General features: G+C 43.6%; 2 protein-coding genes across 36 annotated transcripts in view; one reads left to right on the top strand and one right to left on the bottom strand.

Annotated features, from left to right (window-relative positions):
• The window catches only part of HMG20A (high mobility group 20A), a 167,373-nt gene extending 151,487 nt beyond the window's left edge, over positions 1 to 15,886 (bottom strand). Inside the window, exons 1-4 of one of the 5 annotated variants that reach the window (XR_004779914.2) lie at positions 15,545 to 15,840; positions 14,203 to 14,296; positions 11,268 to 11,369; positions 10,644 to 10,793 (exon numbers count right to left, since the gene is read on the bottom strand). Coding sequence is in view for 2 of the 5 variants with exons in the window: in XM_035554232.2 (XP_035410125.1) it covers positions 10,644 to 10,672 (29 nt within the window). In the remaining 3 variants the exon portion in view is untranslated. Of the gene's footprint in view, positions 1 to 1,059; positions 1,079 to 10,643; positions 10,794 to 11,267; positions 11,370 to 14,202; positions 14,297 to 15,544 lie in introns of those variants that run through there. The other 4 variants (XM_035554232.2, XM_035554234.1, XM_035554235.2 and 1 more) reach the window with 4 other exon arrangements.
• Positions 15,887 to 16,056: 170 nt separating this feature from the next.
• The window catches only part of PEAK1 (pseudopodium enriched atypical kinase 1), a 119,712-nt gene continuing 117,641 nt past the window's right edge, over positions 16,057 to 18,127 (top strand). For 27 of the 31 annotated variants that reach the window (XM_035554190.2, XM_035554176.2, XM_035554165.2 and 24 more), the window contains exon 1: positions 16,066 to 16,252. The gene's annotated coding sequence lies outside the window, so the exon portion shown is untranslated. Of the gene's footprint in view, positions 16,253 to 18,127 lie in introns of all 31 variants that reach the window. The other 4 variants (XM_035554184.1, XM_035554161.1, XM_035554170.1 and 1 more) reach the window with 2 other exon arrangements.

The following is an 18,127-nucleotide window of genomic DNA, read 5'->3' as shown; positions in this document are numbered from 1 at the left end:
AGTTAATGCTCACAGCAGGAGATCAATCGAAGGTCTCTGTGAAACACTCATTGTGTCTAATTTCCACCAGAAAGCACATTTCAGTTTCCAAACAAGACCACCCGTCCTGTACATGAAGGAGCAAAGTGCAAGAAAGCACCATAGATAACAAAACCAAACTCTCAGGATGGGCAGCGGCTTTGCAAGTTCAGATTGGACACTAGAAAAAAAATCACCATGAGAGCAGCCCAGCACCTGAGCAGGTTACCAGAGGGGTGGTAGCAGAGTAGTGTATCCCTGCAGAGTTTACATGCTGTTATACAGAGCTGCAGCTCACTTGAACTAGCGTTGGAAATAGCCCTGCCTGAGCGGGAGGCTGAACTCGGATGACCTCCAGATGTCCCCACTACGATACATCTGCAGTTTTCTGAACTGGAACTCCACATTACACTTCCTTGCAAACACTAGCATCTCTGACATAAAAAGCAGGAAAACTGACTGAAAGCTCTCAAATACAAAGCTTTTAGGAAAGGGGGGCTAGGTGCACTGGTTGAGGACTCAGAATTTTCACTATTAAAGAAGGATAAGCAAACCATACCTCACATGTAGAGAAGAATCTAACTGAGGGTTGGGGCTTCAGGTATTACAAGAAAAAAATGATAATTCAAATGATTTGAAGAATGAACTCTTCTGATGCCCCAAAAGCAGTTTAGGCACAGCTACTAAATACACAATGTAAATCACTTCACGCAGTTATCAAGAGAGCAATCAACTTTTGCTTTATGTTACACAATCCCTTCCAGTTTTGGCAGCCAAAAATTCTAAATTAATCTTTTACCAAAAAAAAAAGAAGCTTAAGCAATAAGACTAAAGCCTTGGTAACGTGTTTTAAAATGCTTATGAAAAGCTTTACGCATGTCTGAAAAAAAGCTTTCTTTGTTGTTCAGGCACCTCCAGCAGCCCTCTCAGCAGCCAAGGACGGACCTCTTCTCAACCTCACTAAATCAATCTGGTGGCACTCAGCACTCCCACATTGCCTTAAAGAGCAGAGACACTGATTCTGAGCACACCGTTCCTTACCAAGCGCTCCTGTCCCTGATGCCCACTGTGACCTTCCCACCAGGTCCCCACGTCTGTGCACATCTGGACCTAGTCAGCAGCAATCTCAGCTTGCTTTCTAACTGCGGGGAGGCACCCGGACATCAACCTTAACAACATATAAACAGAACACAAACACAGGAAGCTGGGAGAACACACGCTTCATTCTTTAATTTCTTTATTTATTATTTAACCCATATGCTTTAGCTACGAACTCTTAAAGTTAATTCTGAGCCAAGTCCTAAAGAAATCAATAACAGCAGTGAATTTATAATGGCTTCTGATCTGTTCCAGGAAGCAAGAAAACAAGACAGCTCCCCAAAAGCTGACTGAGAACTGATGGCAGCCTACACAAGTCTCTCAGTCATTTCTTGTACTTGCAGTATTCCAGGCCTTTGCTCCAAAGGCACTATCAGCTAGTTTCAATGCTACTGTAGAGCTAAATGTTCATTTCAGGGATGTAACAAAATGCGCAAAACAACAGCCTGAGGAAAAGAAAGGAATTCCTATTTCTTCAACCTGAGCTTCTGCAGAATTCACAGGACTTGAAAAGGACAGCTGCAAAGTCCAAACTAGAATTGTGCTGAATGCAGACATAAAACTGTGAAACTGATATAAATTCCAAATCCCTACAAGCATTCCGATTCAGTGCGAGCAAGCACCATCTCCAAACAAAACCAATCGATTCAAACCAGAGCAGCTCTGAGCTTACTGCATTGCTACACTACTACTTGTGATGGCTCAAGGAAGCAACCAGCTAAGTAGGACTACAAGTCAGATTCATTTACAATTGTCTTGGATAAAGTGCTTGCAGAACAGTGATTTATTCTGGGATAGATCAACCTGGAAGGGTCTGGCATGTACTCAACTGTATTTCTTTACAACTTATGCAGGGTGGGACACCCAAACCAAGACTGCAATGCTCCATCTTACCACCACCTGGAGTTTCTACAGCAGTTGTGCTCCCATTTGAAACACGGTATTTTTCAGCCAGCAACAATGTTCCTGGAATGCCAGCAGCAAGCACAAACCTCCTGTTGCACCATGGCTAACAATCAGCAATACATTTTCCTGACTTTGCCTGAGGTCCAAACACTCCAGGCTCTCCTTTGCACTGACTTTCCTCCAAATGCAGGCTCCATAGGAACATAAGATTTAGGGGTTTTTCTCTTCTATTTCCTACACCCAGCATAACAGTGATCAACTGCAGAACAGTAACAATAACCTGACCTGGAGGCTGGAAGAGCTTTTTGTATGCTTGGTTTGGGGTGCATTACCAACCCACATTTTAAAAGGATAAAACACAAAAGCAAAGAAATCGAGTACAAACTGAAGCTCCACATTGTGTGTGCAAAATCCCAGATGGAACACCAAGAAAAATCCTAGTCAGGACCATTCCATGCTCCCAATGTTCAAACATTGCTAAGATTTCCAAAGATCTGTCAGCCACTTATCCGAACATTAGACCCCTATGAGCCTAAAAAAGGTTGTACATTATCCTAATCCACCAAAACCAGCTTGGTTTTACCTTTTTCCTACCCCTTCCTTCTCTTATCTCTCAGGAGAAACAAAGGCTTTGTGGTCCAGAAACACTACACAACAGCACTCTAACTTCCAATTTAAGTTTCCTGCCTGGATGGCCACTTCACTTCATAAATACTACAGTGTACAAACACAGTTTGACAAGCATTACTGGAGAAATCAAAAAAACTTGCACAGCATAAAGACTGAAGTGCTCCTATACACAGCAGGGAATCAAATAGCTGAAAAACCAGAAGTTTTCTTGATCTTTTTTCACGTTAACTTTTGTAGGCCATGTCATGTAATAGCAATGTTCTTCTAATAGAAAAAGATGAAGTGGCTGTCAGTTATATTTTGAGTAGACAAAGCTACCATACAATCTAATCTCTAGTAACATCCGTGTAATAGGAAGGAAAAGTTAGAAGAAGGTAATTGTTAAATCACCTGTTAGAACAAATCTCTAACATGGGCTAGACAAAATGACTGACACGTCTGCAACATCATTACTATGGTTGCAGTGTTCACAGTGCTGTTACAGGGCAGCACACCTACACGTGCAGGTTCTAGATTCTGCATCACCCCAGACAAACTTTTTTTAAGCCTTCTACACGTGCAACAAAGGGTAACATTTGTCACAGAGAACTTTCCCTTCAGAGAATCAGGCCATTCCACTCAAGCAGCAGACCATCTTGATGTAGCGCACTTGCATTTTTATTTTTCAAAGGAGATCGGAGTCAGAGCTGAACACGTTCACAGCCAGACTGTTACAGCTACGTGAACTACAAACAGCCCTTCTTCTCGAACACTGGGCGCTGCTGGCTCTTGGCACAACCCAAATGAAGAAACAGCCTGTTCCAGACCCAAAACAAAGCAATTACTGTGCACTCTCCAAAATAGTCATTGCTTCAACAAAGTGCAACTTGCTTTGCTGGTGTCAAGCGATGCACAACATATGTGAAGTGAGGCTGGACTCTACAGTGCCTGCACACGTCTGGCCATGCAGTCACTGTCAGATGCAGACTGACTTCCTATTCAGCCCAAGGCCACATGGGAGGGGTCCTGGGATTGCCCTGAACACTTGAAAAAAATGGTCAAAATAATCCCGAGCAACGTTGCCTTTACAGTGACTACAGCATATCAGATTCTTAAGCAAAAGAATCGGGAATTACTAAATTAGTCACCCAATTAAAAGGTAAGGTTATAAAGACACATTTATTAGAGTTAAGCATATTTAAATATGAAGTCAGCATCACAAGCCCAATGCTCAGCCTGTATAAAGCATTGCCCGAGTTCTGATTACCTCATTGACAGCTCTGTTTTAGAAACATGGCCGCTGAGGAGGCTTTTCCTCCCATACTTCCTGTTCCTAACCTCTCGTGTCTTTCTTTGCCAGAACAAGTAGCTCCAAAATTTACCTTTCAGAGGACAGCAGATAAGTATCTTCTGCTACATCACAGAGGAACCACAGTACTCCTTAGCTAAGCATCAGAATCCAAGCACTTCATAATGTAAATAATTTAAACCCAGAAAATTTTTTGAGAGATGAATCGATAGGATCATCACTTTGTCTGTCTACATGTAGTCAGAATATGAGAAAGAAAACGAAAGCAAGTACATCTTCAATTAAAACCACAATGATTTTGGATCTGTCAGAGAAAGTTCACATTCTCTCCTGACAGCAGCATTTTCTTCCATCAAATTGGAGCAGAAGCATATTATCCAACATCCTTAACTGCAAGAGACAGATTTGACTTTTTCCCCTATAGGCAACTCATTAGAAAAAGGTCTTTAACTTCAGGAAAATCACACGTCAAACGCATCATGACGAAGGTTTCTCTGTCAGACCAGAAAGCATATACTCAAGAGAACAGCCAATTGCTTTTATTTTTACTTCTTGCCAGTAAAAATAAAAACCACCAAAGACCAAAATAAAGACTTGCAGGAAAAGATTCCAGACCTCCATTTCATTTCCAAGCAGTCTAAGGAAAGGAAGGGAAGATGTAGAGCTTAGTTTTATGCTTCGTTTACTCGGCTCTTTGTGGCAAGCATTACCAAAGCTATTAATACTAAAGCTTTAGTATCACCTGCCAAACATCTGCAAAATTTTCTTTTTAAAAAGCACGGGTGTTCAGTTCTATATTCTACCTTTATTTACAAATCGCATTATGATAGGGCATATTTAAGTCATCTCATATACACCATATTCTGTTTTCTGCAATTTATATTCACAGACAAGAGATGTATGCCCAACTCCACAGACAAAAGCAAATACAGATCCAGGCTGAACTGTCTCCCTTCAAACACACACAAGAAATTCTGCATTGGCAATACACAAGCTTTTTAGATCACCTGAGGGAAAATAACTCCATATGGAGAAGACTGTACAAGTAGTCATTCTACCCACCCCTACACAGCTAAATGAGTAACTGCAGACTAGGTTACGAGTGGAGAGGCTTTGCCATCCAGCCCTTCAATGCAGGCATTAAGCGTCTGAAGATGAGGGTAGCTCATGTTCCTGAATTAACTTTCTTAGTGACAGTGTTAGCTGCCATTTAAAGTAATGCCACTGTACATACACATCTGCAGAACTAATTTAATCCTCACGCTATAGGTCAAGAAAAATCCCAATCAGATCACAAAAAATAAGTATTGGAATAAAACTTGAGATTTCTTTCATTTAATTCATCACTCTACCTAAGGCAAGTCCAGTACCTCACTACCAGGGATGACTGAGGTTGGTCCATAAAAACCTCTGAGTTCCCCCAGCTACTGGAGGCAATCTACCTCTTCACCTGTTCCTTGGAAATCTCTGGGATCTGAGGATCACTTTTCACTGGACATCAAGTTTTCCAATAGCTACTTTTGCATTAACAAGGCAAAACAGATAGCCCATTAACAAAATAACACAACAATGTAATGGACTCAAACCATGCCTTGAGCACAGACATTTCTCTGAAACCACGGTGATTGTAGAATCATCCAAGACTTGACCAGATATTGTTAGCTTTCCCATTCAGCAAGTGAACAGTTACTTTTCTTCAAAATTAAAGTTGAATTCCATTTATGTCAGTAAGACTCAATTATTTCACTGTTTGGAGAATGCAAACATGAAAGTGCTGTGAGCAAAGCAGTTTATTAAAAAATGTAAATGAACAGACTCCAAAGGTTTTCATGGTGTTTGCTCAGCTCTAACCTTTACCAGCATCACACAAGTGCAGAAACAATATAACTTCATGCTGGAATACCATTATGATTTAAAATACCAAACCCTTATGAACTAGAAATAACTCTGAATGTCAGAGGATCCTGATTGTGACTGACCAGTGAAGTGATAAGTTAGATACTTGAAAATAAAATAATGCAAGAGCGGAAACACCTGCTGTGATTGAAAAGCTGTTTTAAAGCCATTTTACCATTTCTGCCCTCTCTCAGCCTTACCACAAAAGTTGTCAGGCATGTACAGCATATACTCCTAGCTCACTTAAATTCTGAGAATAGAAACTAGCTGCTGCCACAGAGGAATACGGATTGGAATTTCCCATGCACATACCCAACAAAACAAGTCATTACTGACCATTTTACACAATATGGGGTTGAATACTTTGGATGTGAGAATATACTGAATAAGGGATTGAGTATACACTTAAAAGAATGACTCACCACAGGCTTCGTGACCCAACACAAAGGCATCTACTCTGACCTCAAGAGCAACAACGACAGCATGGAACTGGATATTTTAAATGCACTGATATGGGTACAGGGACAAAGGTTAGAGGAAATGAAGTGTGGGAAGAATAAGTGATTCTCACACAAAACAGACAACTGATTCTGCTTGTTTTCAGACAGGACCCATCTTTAGAGAAAAATGACATATCAGCTTCCTTTTGCTCTCATTTATGTTACACTTGTTGTTGCGTTCCATTATTCCAACATACAAGGAATGAGTGTGAGCAAACAAAAACCTGTAATATTTAAAATAAGTCAAAATTTAAATAGCCTTAGTTGTGCAAAGCAGATATATTTTCACGCTCTTATCTGCTATTTCTTTCCCTTTAAAGATTAACCAAATGGATACTAGCAAATCCTAATAGCAAGAGTAGTGAATATCTGGGATAGACTGATTGGGGAGCTTGCAGTTTCTAACCTGTTCTTAAAGCTCTCCAGTAATGGATAAACATGCATCAGAAAAGGAAGTTTGCACTAAACACATCAAAATCTCTTCAGCCAAGGCTCTTCTAACAGATCCTTCAATTTGGGATGATTTCCCACACATCATGTCATTGGCATCATAGGATTCGAATTGCACAGATCTCAGAAACAGACTAAGATGGAAAAAGGAATAAGGACAACAAGCACAGAACAGACAAGATTCAAGCAGCTATCAAGAAAACGGTAGAACCTTGTCTGGGTTCAGGAGAGTAGAAGGATACTTCAACTTGCAATACTTCATTGGATCCCCAAGCCATTTCCCATAGCAGCCTGTACAAATTGCTCTGACAACAGTTGCTAACAGCTCCTACCAGCTGTCTTACTGATGCTGCAATCTTTTCTTTGTGCCCATCATTTTCTATCACGTGCAAGAAGACAAAACAAGCCAGGGGAAAGTAGTGACTAAGAACAGGGCATCACCACCCAGAGCCTGAAGCCAAAGAACAAACAAGAACCTGGGACAGATGTAAGACCTGTAAGTTTAAACTGCTCTTTCAACTTTCCTCTTCCACTGCTACTTCTCAGGTGCTAGAAACAAGGAACTGCAGGCAGGAAACATGCACAAGCTCTGAAAAAGTACAGTTGATCTACATACACAATAGAGCTAGTCCTAAAAGAGAACATAGATCTTTTCAAATAGGCTGAAGACTGAGCAGACAAGAGGGTGGAGCTCTCATGTATCACAGCCAAAGTCTCAAGCACTCACGCTTGAAAAGATTTCAAATACATGTTTAGTTATAAATGTTCTGAAAGACATTTGGCATTCAACTTCGAGTATTTACTGTATTTAACAAACAGCAAAGATTTATACTGCTTTTACATTTCCTTTTGATGATTTCATTTCTATATATGTTGAAGTAAATATGGTTCCTCTGAGTTAAAACAAATGCTATCTCAATATCCCTATATATGGCTAAAGAGGAGTAGCTGGTTTAGAGGTCATATAGGAAATCTGTAAGAGCTAAGAACACAACCAAATTTCAAAAGCAGCCTTTAAGATGCTACTAACCTTAACCCTTTTATTGTTGGCATCTCAAAAGCTGCTTAGTATACCACTTCATCTTGCTTATGCCACCTAACCATTAGTCCTAACTCAGTTTCAGACAGAGGTAGCTGTGATGGTGTGACTGGAAGACACATTATGCAGTTCTTATTGCAAGGAGAAATGAGAACTGAAGCCTACTGAAAAGATCCGTGACAAAAGGTCAATAACACTCCGGCTTATACAACATTAAATAGTGGGAAAATGGAAAAATATTTGTATTTTCACAAGGGATATAACGTATGATGTCACCTCAGTATAACCTAATAAACAGAAGTTCTTTGCCTTGATCAGAAACTGAGACAAGGCAAACTGGTGAAAAACAAGAGACTGGGCAATACTCTGTCTTTTTGGATTTGTGGAACCTAAATATTTTCCAACACAAGTGCAGGCACAGTACAACAACTTCAGGAAACTTATTTCTCTTGGTTACCTTTTGCAGCCTGGTAGAAGTACGTACAGAAATTACCTGAAGATCCATTATCACATTTAATCCTAAACATTAGCTCAGAGGCTTTTCAGTTAGAGAGCTGTCTTTCTAGTCACCAGCACTCTCCTTTTCATTTAAAAAAAGCTACTCTCAAAAAGCTTTCACAGCTGTATTTTGCTCCTCCCTACACCTCCCAAACAAAAGAGAGAAAAAAAGCATGACATTGCATTTTAAACTTTACTTTTTAAATGCAGAAAACATTAAATTTCCATGAAAACTAACAATTGCATTTAAGCTTAGACTTCCTGAGATTAAACATTTGTTGCTGTAATGGAAATTTGGCTTCCCCGGTCTCTAACAGTTCCCCAGAGCAGCTAATTCCCACCCTGAAACTGCTTGCTGACCTCTAGAGAGGGTCGTCTATGTATAGCTGGAGAAGAAATATGCTTACAGCATTCCAGTGCTCCATGGTAAGCTTGCTAAGAAGAATCCTGCAGGTTTAGTCCACAACTATACCAAGTAATCAAATTAGGAAAGGCTTTCCAAAATGTCTGCCTGTAAAAATTGTGGGGTTTTTTTTGATAGTCAAAGTGTTTCATTTACAGCTAACAGTTAATTAGCAAGAAGCAGAAGCTTTCATCTACTATCCACTGACATTTTCTTCTGCTCAAGTATCCCTGTTTCAATCACCATCGACTTGTTTTTGGTCCCATTTAAAATGCTTCTCAGTAACAGTTAATAACTTCACCTGATAATCACACATTTTATAAATAAATGTATAGCTCCTAATCATAGAAAAAAATTCTAAAGATTCCAACCAGTTTTGCCAAGTAAGATCCCCCCAGCAAAGCATTAATGTGCAAGGCATGCGTCTACAATCACCAAATCACAAAATCCTAGGGGTTGGAAGCGACCTCTGAGATCATTGCGTCCAACCCCCCTACCTCATCCTCATTGCTTTTTTTGTTTGGAAGGCTACAAACAGTTGGAGAAATAAGCTCTTTGTTCTCTGATGTTCTCTGACAGAGATAGTGATGAATGTAAAACAGCATGTAAAAGCAATTGAAAAAATATCTTACAGTGGCCACAAGAATAAAGAGTATCAGGCAACACCTCCCCCAGTCCTGACAAAGCTTGAAGGACAGACGAATAAAAAAAAAAAATTCTTCTATTAACAGACTAGAGACAGAAAGCTTGCAAGTACGGAAATTTTTCATTTGATTCATCTATTAACGAGAAAAATCCACAGAGAGCACCTTAATAGGGATTCTAGGATCTTCTCTCCAATTACTGAAGCTAGAGCTGGACTTCCAACGTTACACTGCCCCTCCAAAGACTGCCTCTTGCTCTGTATTAAGCTCAGATTTATTCTCAGCTCTGAGTATAAGTAGTACTTATCCTAATTTAAACCATTCCAACAAATTGTGAAAAAACAATGGCGAACTGCCATTTCATAAAGGAGTTACATGTTAGCCTCACTACACAGAATCCAACTTTCAGAGATTTCAAGTAGGTTTAAGTCAGGAGCAGTTTTAAGTATATTTTTTTTCCTTCAATTGAAAAACTAAGGGCTGCTGTGCTTGCCACTCCACTAATTAGTCCCCTGTTCAATATGTTCTGTCCTTCAAGTGGAGGACACAGCATAATGAACTGCTCACAATTCTGCAACACTAGAGACAGAAAAGTGAGGGACCAAGAACAAGATACTGTAACATCATCAAGTTCTTCACTGCATATAAGCAAGAGATAAGTTTGCGTTTCTAGCCTCACAAGAGGATTATCTGTATGAAAATAGGAGCTTAAATCTGAAAAGAAGTGGCGTCTCCACTACACGAGGATTCGAAGACGCTTTCTGTGCCAAAGCCAGATACATTGTCACTGCATTCTAAGAAGCCAACAAGTTTCAAATTGATGCCATTTTGTTCAAAGACATCAAATTTCAGAAAGCAGAATGAATCAGGCTCTATTTGCGACTTCAGACTGACATTTAAAAAGTCATGGAACACAAACTAATATGATTCACAAGCTTTTTTCTGCCTTCCTTTTTCCTGTACTCAGAGCTTAAGAAGCATGACTTCTGCTTCCACACTTTGTGGAAGCATTTAGTGTTAGTGGAGACTTACAGAATCCTAATAACAGCACACAACAAAGTATACATTCCTTGGAACTGACGAAGCAGAATGGGAATCTGGCCAAATAAACTGGTGGTGTGAGTTGAACATCCGACTATCACTATTTTCAGATATCATTTCTGAACCTCTGCATATCTGGCTATAAGTCAGATGTAAGGATAGGCTACAAGACTACTGAGCCAGAGCAGTAGCTTGCTGCCGCTGGGAACAGAAGGCCTTGCTCCTTTCTCACCTGGTTATGGCAATCTCTGGACTCCTCATAGAGCTGCTCCTACCCCACAGCTCTTCCCTTCGGGAGCACCGCAGGGAAGAAGGGAAGCTGGGGATCTTGCACTGTCTTGGTGACACAGTTGAAAGGACTCAGAAGGCTCAAACACCAGAGCTGTTAAAAAAAAAATTAATGAATGCCTACAGAACCCCCCACTTCTACCAGTGGTGAAGAGTCACGTTAAGTTAAATAAGCCACCCCCAGCCACCAAAGATTATTGCCAGCTGAACTCAATCTGTTAGCAGTTGGTTGTGGAGGGTTTCAGATCACATCAAGAGCAGCTGTTATCTGCCCACATGAAAATAAGCCAAGCACTAGAAGGAACAAATAACAGCTCTCCATTGCCAAAGGCTATAGTTCAGGGGTAGCCTGAGCCTCTTGAACTACTAGCTACTTCAATCACATCATCTTCGGACTGGCAGTTCTGTTTATTAGACGATTTATGTGCTAAGCAAACAGAATAGCTTTTAGTTGATTTATCAAATTAGTTTATGCCAGGTAAAATGGCTCAGCAAAGGATCCAACAGACACTGCAGCTGGCACAAGGAAGAAGGGTGCAAGTAGCCCAGCCCAGAGTTAGTGACTTACATTTCTATAACTCTGCAACCTGAGATTCGGTTTCTCTCCCCCTAAAATTCATGTGGTGTCAGGAACAAAGAACACTTGAAATGATTCCAGTAACCGAGGGCCCTAAAATAGTCAGAAGCATGAGGAAGTATCAGAAAAAAAAATGAGGATTATCTCATAAGTTGTCTTGACATTTTCAGTTTTCTTCTTTCCAATCTAAAACTAAACATTTATTCTACTAATGAAAGATGATTCTTTCTCATGACTCTGGAAATAGAGAACTAATTCCACAAATTCTGATTCATTTTTTCTAACAAGGGATACTTATTACATATCTTATCTGAATTGCAGAAAGTATACTTTATCTTAATTAAATGAACAGAAGAGCAGTTGAAATGCATTTTGTCACCCTTCCACATATTGAAACCGTGAGGATTTAATCAAATATCAGTTATCTCAATTTCCTTCCATCAGTAGCAGGAGTCACGTGCAACACCAGCTAAAGCTCACTGCAGTAAATGCAGCCTGAGCCAGAAATCTGCTCCACAAGAAGATTCTCGTGTGGTTACCTGACCTGTGCCAGTAACAGACTAGATGTCAGGACTGAAAAGAACCTGCTGTGTCACGTTCTTAGATAACTACACCGCTAGTCAAGTGCACACAAACATCTTCAGTCCTGTAGCTATTAGCTGATCTTGCACTGGCAAAGTTTACACTTCAACAGAAACAATGAGCACGTGGTGTCACCTAGTGCTCCATTGCCTCCACTGAGTTTTCCAGATTTCTCCAGGTTATCTAGCACTGTTTTGAATCACAAACCTCCAGATCCTGTTTGAGAGCCCCCCTTTATGGACACTATCACAGACATTCAGAGCCAAGAAGCAAGAGCTAATGCAGAACTTGCTCCTTAAGAAATACTCCCTGTAGGAAGACTTAAGAACACTCAAAAATGCCTATATAGTTCAGGACTTTCAGAGACTCCAAAGATATGCTCATCCACTCTAGAAATTCTACACAAGTTGTGATTAATGAGATATTCCAACAAGATGCTGGTCTATTTGATGCAGTGGTAGCTTTAAACAGAACCTCTTTCTAGATTAAGTCTTAAATCCTGATTTTTCATCCTTTAGGTATCAGAAGATGTCTAAGTCAATGCCCTGGATATGTGAAAATAAACACAAGGAGGAAGATGCATATTCTTAAAGAAAGGTAAGCTGTGGAGAAGTGGAAGAGGAACATTCTACCAAAGAAAAAGGTCTGGAATATCATTAAAAAAATGAAACATATTTAGTACACAAACTTTCTCCTCCTACCTTGGTGCACCATTTGTTCTGTGCTGAGAGCACTTCCCCCCTCCCCATCTTGGCAGAACTGCAATGTTGGTAAACTCCAGATTTAGAAGTGTGAGCAAAAATTCACAGTTTACTGTTTCCGATACTTTTCTTGATACTGATCTGTTTTCTCTGTTGTAAAGTTTCATACTACTACCAGAAATTGCTTTGTCACAGCTCTCTCCACTGCTCTTCCAACTAGAGACTGACACTTTCCTTTCTGTATCATGCCAGGCCCCACATATTTTGAACCCTAGCATAGGATGCTAGATTCCACTACATCAGAAACTCAGCCTTTGACCAACAAGTAATTATGGCCTCAGAGTCACAAGCCTGAGATTATTACTTAGCCTATTCTTATACAAATGGAAAAAACAGGTCATTCTTCCAAAAAAGGTTCACTTGCATTACTGATGGTGCATCAATAACCTGCTTCCAGAAAACAGTACTCCAAACTTAAAAATCATCATGTCATCTTGCATCCAAGGCTTTGAAAGCACAGCCAAGGAAACTTGAAGAGAAAAATTGTTACTTTCTTAAACAACAAACAAAGATTCACAAAAACACTAGCTAATTTCATATGAAATATCTGCATTAAGAGAGATGACAGAACAGACAGCTGAGTCAACTCTACATTACTAACAAAGCTTTTAGTTGCTACTTGCACTGTACAGATACCAACTAGCCTTAGATGCTTTCAAGAACTGGTTAGCAAAATAGAAACAGTCATTTTGGAAAAGAACTGTTCTTAGTAAATTCACACCTAGTAAACATTTAATGCCAAAGTGTTTTTACCTACCTCTACTCATTTCCTGAAAAGAAATTAAGTTCAACAGTTCCCATAAACACAAGAAATATTCCCCCCTCTTTCTTGGGAAACTCATGGAAGTAAAAACAAAAACAAAAAGCTTAAAGGAATGCAAAAAAAAATAGTTTGGGAAGCTCTCCAAAGCCAATCCAGTTACAGATATAAAGGGCTTTTTATTGAGGTACATGAACTAGAAAAAAAAAAAGCTCCCCTCACCTAGTCTCCTCAAACCAGTACAACTGTGTTCCCCTGAGTTACCCTTCTCTCTAACAGAGGATTAGCAGAAGTGTCCCCTTTGTTAGAAGTGCAGCCTCTCCACCTGTGCTATCAGTTTCTCCTAGCACACACCACAAGACTCCAAAAATCAGTACAGTCTGTGCACACTTCAGTAACAGCAAGTGGGGGTAATTATCAACCACTGCCTGTGGAAGTCAGGAGGTACAGCAAGAATTCAAACACCTGTATCCGCTTGTTTTAATGAAACATGCTTCACATTTGCCTGCAACCTTTAGCCAAGTCAGTGGCAAGCCCGAAAAAAAATCATCCAAATCAAGGCCCTAAAGCAGCCCTGCTTAATCAGAGAAGCATTTCAAATGGAAGGCTGAACTCACTTTGGCAGAGGAGCTACCTGGCTATTTGGACACACCGTGATACCAAGTTAAATACATCTTTCTTTAAATACATTGTGAACAGATAAATTAACAAAGAAAGCTTACAAAGCTAACTTGAACATACTAACTTACAATTGTCTCAATTCCTATGCTCTGATACTAAAAATAAGGTTGTGATATGGATACAGAGCAAAAACTCATCTTACAGTTACTGCTTTCATTCAGAAGTCACGCGTCTTCTCAGTTCACTGAGCAGCCCCTTGCCATCAGACACAGGTGGCCTTGCTGAGGGAAGATGTCCTGTGAGAAAGGAAGGTAGAAGACAGTAGGAAACTCTCTCTTCTCAGTTTGTTTATTGCAAAGGACAAGAATTTGTTAGTCACCTAACAGCCAGATACACATAGAAGAATTGAACACTATTCTCAGGTGCTAAAGAAGCATTCCTGTAGAAACATGATTCTCTGATTCTCTTCTGCCTCTAGTCAGCCATAAAAGCGACACCTGTGAGGTTATTCTCTATGCACCTCACTGCAAAAAGCCAAAATAAGAAAAAAAAATCCACTCAGAACAGTGGAGTTAAATCCCCCACACTTCAGTTTTCCTATTTTGAAAACTGCTAGTATTCTTTATAGAATTTAGCTTAAGAAATTTAATCTGAATACACTGCTTTAGCCAGCTTCTCTAAATCTAGATCTCCTTAGAATTCGTAGCATTGACTACCCTGAGACATTCCAGGCTTCTAAGGACAAAAAAAACCCACACACTTTTTTTTGACCTCTCTGGACTCTAAAGTTACAGTATTTGCCAGCATCTAAGGCTGGTATAGTTCTAAAAATACAGAGTACAGAGTATTTTTAGAAAAACTTTTTTTTTTTTGCCATTAGAAATATTGTTTATTAATTGTATTTATTAAGTGGTGTTTGTTTCATCTCTATCTCATCCTTTCTTCATTTTTGTGTAAATGCTTTATAATACACTTATCAGTATAGTGATACAGTTATATAAATAAAAACAGGGAAAAAAAGTTATTGGAGAGGAGGCTGGTCAACGTTTGGGGGTTTTATTTGTATATTAATAGGGGCATGCACCCAAGATAGCGTGTACCACTGCTCTAGAAAGCCAAATCTCCTTTCCTCTACCTCCACCACCCAGCTCTGTGACTGAGGTTTCCCACTCCTTTCTCCCCTCCCCAGGCCACTTGCCCTCAGTGCGGGTATTTCAGAGGGCTTGGCCGAACGCTGCCTCGCAAAGCACGTGGCTCCAGCGGGCTCAGGCTGTAGGGGGAGGGATTTTCTAGTTGTTTGTTTTTTATTTTCCACCCCCAGCTCTCCCGAGGGGCGCTCCGGCAGAGCCCCCGGCCCCCTCCGCAGGCCTCCCACACGGGCAGCCCGGGGCGGCGGGCGGCAGGCAGCCCGGAACGAGGCCCGCCGGGGACTGCCCGTGCCGCTGCTGCCCAGCTGAGCGCCGCGGGAGCGGGGCCCCTCCAACCCTGGACAGGGCGAGGAGGAGGAGGAGAAGGAGAGGAAGGCCGCGGCCCTCCCTACTGACCTGCCGGCGGCAGCGCCCCGGGCCGGCCGCGCTGCGTACCCTCAGCCCGCTCAGCCGCCGCCAGCTCCCTCACACGGCCGCATCACCGCTGCCCCAGGCCGCTCGGATCCCTCCGCACCTCACCTCAGCGCGGCCCGCCCCCAACCCCCCCAAAAAAAAGCCGCAGACGGCCCGGGAGCGCTCCCGCTGCCCGTACGTCGCCCTCCCGCCGCGGCCCTTCCCCTCGCTGCCAGCTCGGAGCCGGACTTCAACCACCGCGTCGGGACTACTTTTCCCACGCGGGCGGAAGCACATCGCTTCTCTGCGCGCGCAGCGCCTCGGTGCGATTTTAAAGGCTCGGGCGGCGCGCCGAGCGCGGGGCATGCTGGGACTTGTAGTCTTCCCCCGGGGCCTCCGCCGGCGGGCCGGGAGTATCCCTCGGCGGCGTCCCGCCTCCTCGCCCCTCCGCAGCCAATCGGTGGCTGCCCTGGGCGGAGAGGCTCCGCCCCCCCAGCCGCGGTGGGCGGGGCCGGGCCGCGGCCGGCGGCGGCCGGAGTCGGTTGGTGCGCGCGGGCGCGGCGGCTGCAGCCCCGTCCCGGAGCCGGATCCTCGCCGGGGCCCGGCGGCCGCCGGCCCTCACGGAGCTCCCTCGCCGCCGCCTCCTTCTCCTCCTCCCCCCCCGCTCGCCGCCCCCGGGAGGCGTCGCAGGGCTGGGGGGGCCGCTGCCAGGTGAGGGGACGGGCCGGGCTCCGCGGGTGGTGGGGGGCGGGTAACGGCGCTGCGGGGTCGGGATTGCTCGGGGAGGGACGGGCTGGGGGGGCGCCGGGAGGGGGCCGCGGGGGGCCGGGGAGGACCGGGGGGGACCGGGGGGGGCGTGAGGGGGCCGGGGGGGCTGTGAGGGGTCCCCCGGTGCCCGCCCCGCCCGGAGGCTCCGTGCCCCCGGTTCCCCGCCGGCAGCCCCCGGGCCCCGCGGCGGAGCAGGGCGCGGCCGGAGCCCCGCAGGGAGCCCCCGTGGGCTCAGCGCCGCCTGGGGCCGAGGCTCCGCCGGGCCCCGCCGCCCCCCTCCGGGAGCTGCCGCGGGCGCCAGGTGAGCGCTGCCCCCCTCGGCTCGGCGCGGAGGCGCCCGGCGCCGTGCTCCTGTCAGCCCGTCGGCGCTGCCTCTCCGCACCGGGGTTGCTCTGCGCTCCGAGGCGGGCCGGCCGGGCTCCAGTGCCGGGGGAGGCTGGGGCTTGCTGGCCCGGCTGCTCCCAGGGGGGAACGAGGCTCAGGAGCATGGCCCGGTGGATGTCCGGCCTCCGGTTTGCTGGGGGAGCCTTCCTGAAAGCCCCTGCGTGCTCTAGGTTCTTAGCGTTCCGCCGGGCAGAGTTCGGCTTTTGTTCTTCTCGGATGGCTTCGTGTGGGACTGGAGTTTTTCCCGCGTGCTTTGTGGCTCGAAGATGGGCTGATGTCTGCTAGAGCGCTTTATACGTGGAGGTTTGGGGGAGAAAATAACAGGCAAGATGCATGGGTGGGAAGGAGGGCACACAGTTGTTCTAGGAGCCAGGACTTTCTGGAATTCCAGTAGCTGGGTTGTATAGTTACAAAGTTTAAGTAAACTTGTATAAAGTTACCAGCTGAACAACTACCTTTGTTACAGATTAAACGTGTTTAATTCTGTCCGACTTTTGTTTGACTTACAGCCTCATTTAGGTGGTTTGGTTCCAGCAGTTTAGCAGCACAGGAAATACTTGTGGATATTTTATTTGGTCACTTTGACTAGTTAGAGCTCTTAATCTAATTCCATTCTGGCTTAAAAGGTTTTGTCTGTGAAGTAGCTGAGATGATTTATCCAGATGAAGCATCTTTCTGGCGCAGCTGCTGCTGTAGTGTGTTTTCAGGAAAGCCTCATTTTGTCCTCTAAGCTGTAGAAGTATGCAAGAAGCGAATTACCCAGTTTTCCATGAGTAACGTTCCATGATTAAGCTTACACATTCTTTTCGTGATGGATTTACCTTATTGTTCTGCTATCTCCCGTAGATAACGTAGTTCACAGACTTCCTAAATGGCTTTCTTGGGTTGTTCTGTTTGTTCCTCCGCACCTGAGCAGCGGTGGCGGTGCGGTTCCTGAGGCTGGCGGGAGGCACCGGCTGCGGAGCGGGGAGCCAGCAGCACGCCTTCCTGCCCGGCCTCGCTGCCAGCAGGCACTTCCACCCAGCTGCACACTCCTGGAAGTGAGCAATTGATAGGAGAGGGAGCTTCACTCATGGGCACAAGGTTTGGCTTTCATTGTTTCAGAACATGCATTAGCCATGCAAATAAATGCATTAATTTCAAAAGAACAGCATTCCCTGTTTATTGGCAAGTCTTAAGGTTGCTTCAAAGGAGAGAGCCAAGAGACAAAATACCATTCCAGATTCTTAGGTAATTTGTGTTCCTGACTTTGTGGCTCTTTAAAAAAAAAGTCTATTTATAAACATATTTACTGAAATGCTTATTCATTTGTTTGTGTTTGCAAAAAATAAATATATATATATATATATATATATAGGTTGGAATTGATTGCTTAAAGAAAAACAAGAGGGACGGTGCTGTTCGGCCAAACAGCTCCTAAGTGGTTTCTTGCCT

This window comes from Cygnus atratus, chromosome 11, assembly GCF_013377495.2.
Source record: "Cygnus atratus isolate AKBS03 ecotype Queensland, Australia chromosome 11, CAtr_DNAZoo_HiC_assembly, whole genome shotgun sequence".
Lineage (NCBI taxonomy): Eukaryota > Metazoa > Chordata > Aves > Anseriformes > Anatidae > Cygnus > Cygnus atratus.
Note: the sequence above shows the minus strand (reverse complement) of the source record. Positions and strands in the feature narration are given on the sequence as shown.